This window comes from Phalaenopsis equestris, unplaced genomic scaffold, assembly GCF_001263595.1.
Source record: "Phalaenopsis equestris unplaced genomic scaffold, ASM126359v1 Scaffold195625, whole genome shotgun sequence".
Lineage (NCBI taxonomy): Eukaryota > Viridiplantae > Streptophyta > Magnoliopsida > Asparagales > Orchidaceae > Phalaenopsis > Phalaenopsis equestris.
In genome coordinates, this window is record NW_018215574.1 from 1 (window position 1) to 1,330 (window position 1,330).

Here is a 1,330-nt window from a genome sequence, read left to right on the forward strand (position 1 = left end):
ATCTAAAATTCATAAAACCTCTCATGTTAAGTTGTTTTTCTGCATTCATACAATTGAATATTTTCCGACTGCAAAACCAAACAGCCTTTAATTAATTTTATTTCTGTTTTGCTTAAATAGAAACAGGATACACAAAACATTTACCAAATAAAGACTAATCCGCCATGTAAAAGACTCAAAGATGTATTCTTTTAAAGAAAATATATATCTTCCTCCTATATTCATTGCTGAACCCTTAAGCAACACTGCTATCTCTTCAAATTCATTGAAGCTCTACTGCGCTGCTTTTAAATGCTGAGAATTCAGTAAAAGAACCCCAAAAATTTTTACAAAAAGAAAAAAAAAGTTGAAAGCCTCCAATCATCTTACGAGTTTAAAAACAACAATTCAGATTCACAAGACAATCAGCATAATAAAAAGCTCAATCAGAATCTGAAACAAAAAAAGTTAAGTGAAAGAATAAAATACCCATTCACAACAACATCTCTGTCAAAGCTGATTTCCTTCTTGCAGCCATTAAAAAGTTCCTCAAGCGTGCACTCCAGCTTCCTCTCCAAAGGCGGCGGCTTTCGCGATGCAGGAGCGGAATTAGAACCAAAGCCGGACTTTTGCGAAGAGGACGTGTGGTGCACATCCTTAGGTTGGCTGCGAGGTTTCCTATTATCCTCCTCACCGCGAAAACTCGCAGCCGGTGCCGGCGCCGGCGGCCTGCTCCGGGAACGATTTGGTGCTCCTACTCCGCCACCGCTGTCATAGTCTACAAATAGCGGTTTGCCCTGGATTTCAATAAGGGCCTGCTGTCCGCCATGAAAACCTTGAGAAGGAATGAAAGGGGAAAAGGAAAAGTAAGTAAAGTTCGGGTTTTTAAGTACCTCATAGGCTTCTGCGATGGCTTTGAACATTGCTTCCGCTTCGGGTTTGGTGGAAATAGGATGTTTGTCGGGATGCCATTGCTTGACGAGAGTCTTGTAGGCTTTGCGGATTCGTTGAGGGGAAGAGTTCTTGGGTATGTTGAGGACCTCGTAGAAGTCTCGAGGTTTTCCCATGGCGGAATTGAAGGGAGAGGGGAACCCTAAAAAGTGCAACTTTGGGTTCTGCTTTTGCTGGAGTGATGAAGAGGGAGGGGGAGAAAAGCCAGACTGAAAATAGTGAGAGGGCCGAGGGTCATTTATGGTAGGAGTGGAAGAGGCAGCGGATTTGAGAAAATATTGTCATATTTATAAAATATGTATTTAACTTGATGACAAACGGATGAAGTGATCATGACACATATAAATGGAATTAGGATAACTTGACCATTTCATCGGTCATTATAACATATATTTACAAA

The 1,330-nt window shown here is 41.0% G+C and overlaps 1 protein-coding gene across 2 annotated transcripts; it reads right to left on the bottom strand.

Moving 5' to 3' along the window:
- Positions 1-142: 142 nt before the first annotated feature.
- On the bottom strand, positions 143-1,174 carry LOC110035051 (dnaJ homolog subfamily B member 3-like). Of its 2 annotated transcripts, none has more exons than XM_020739290.1 (2): positions 873-1,174; positions 143-797 (listed from the first exon to the last, which is right to left on the bottom strand). In XM_020739290.1, the coding sequence occupies exons 1-2, from the start codon at positions 1,044-1,046 to the stop codon at positions 426-428; spliced, it is 546 nt and encodes a 181-aa protein (XP_020594949.1). In that variant the 5' UTR covers positions 1,047-1,174; the 3' UTR covers positions 143-425. The 2 variants fall into 2 exon arrangements, with proteins under 2 accessions (XP_020594949.1, XP_020594950.1); XM_020739291.1 differs by having other exon boundaries at positions 149-794.
- Between the last annotated feature and the right edge of the window lie 156 nt (positions 1,175-1,330).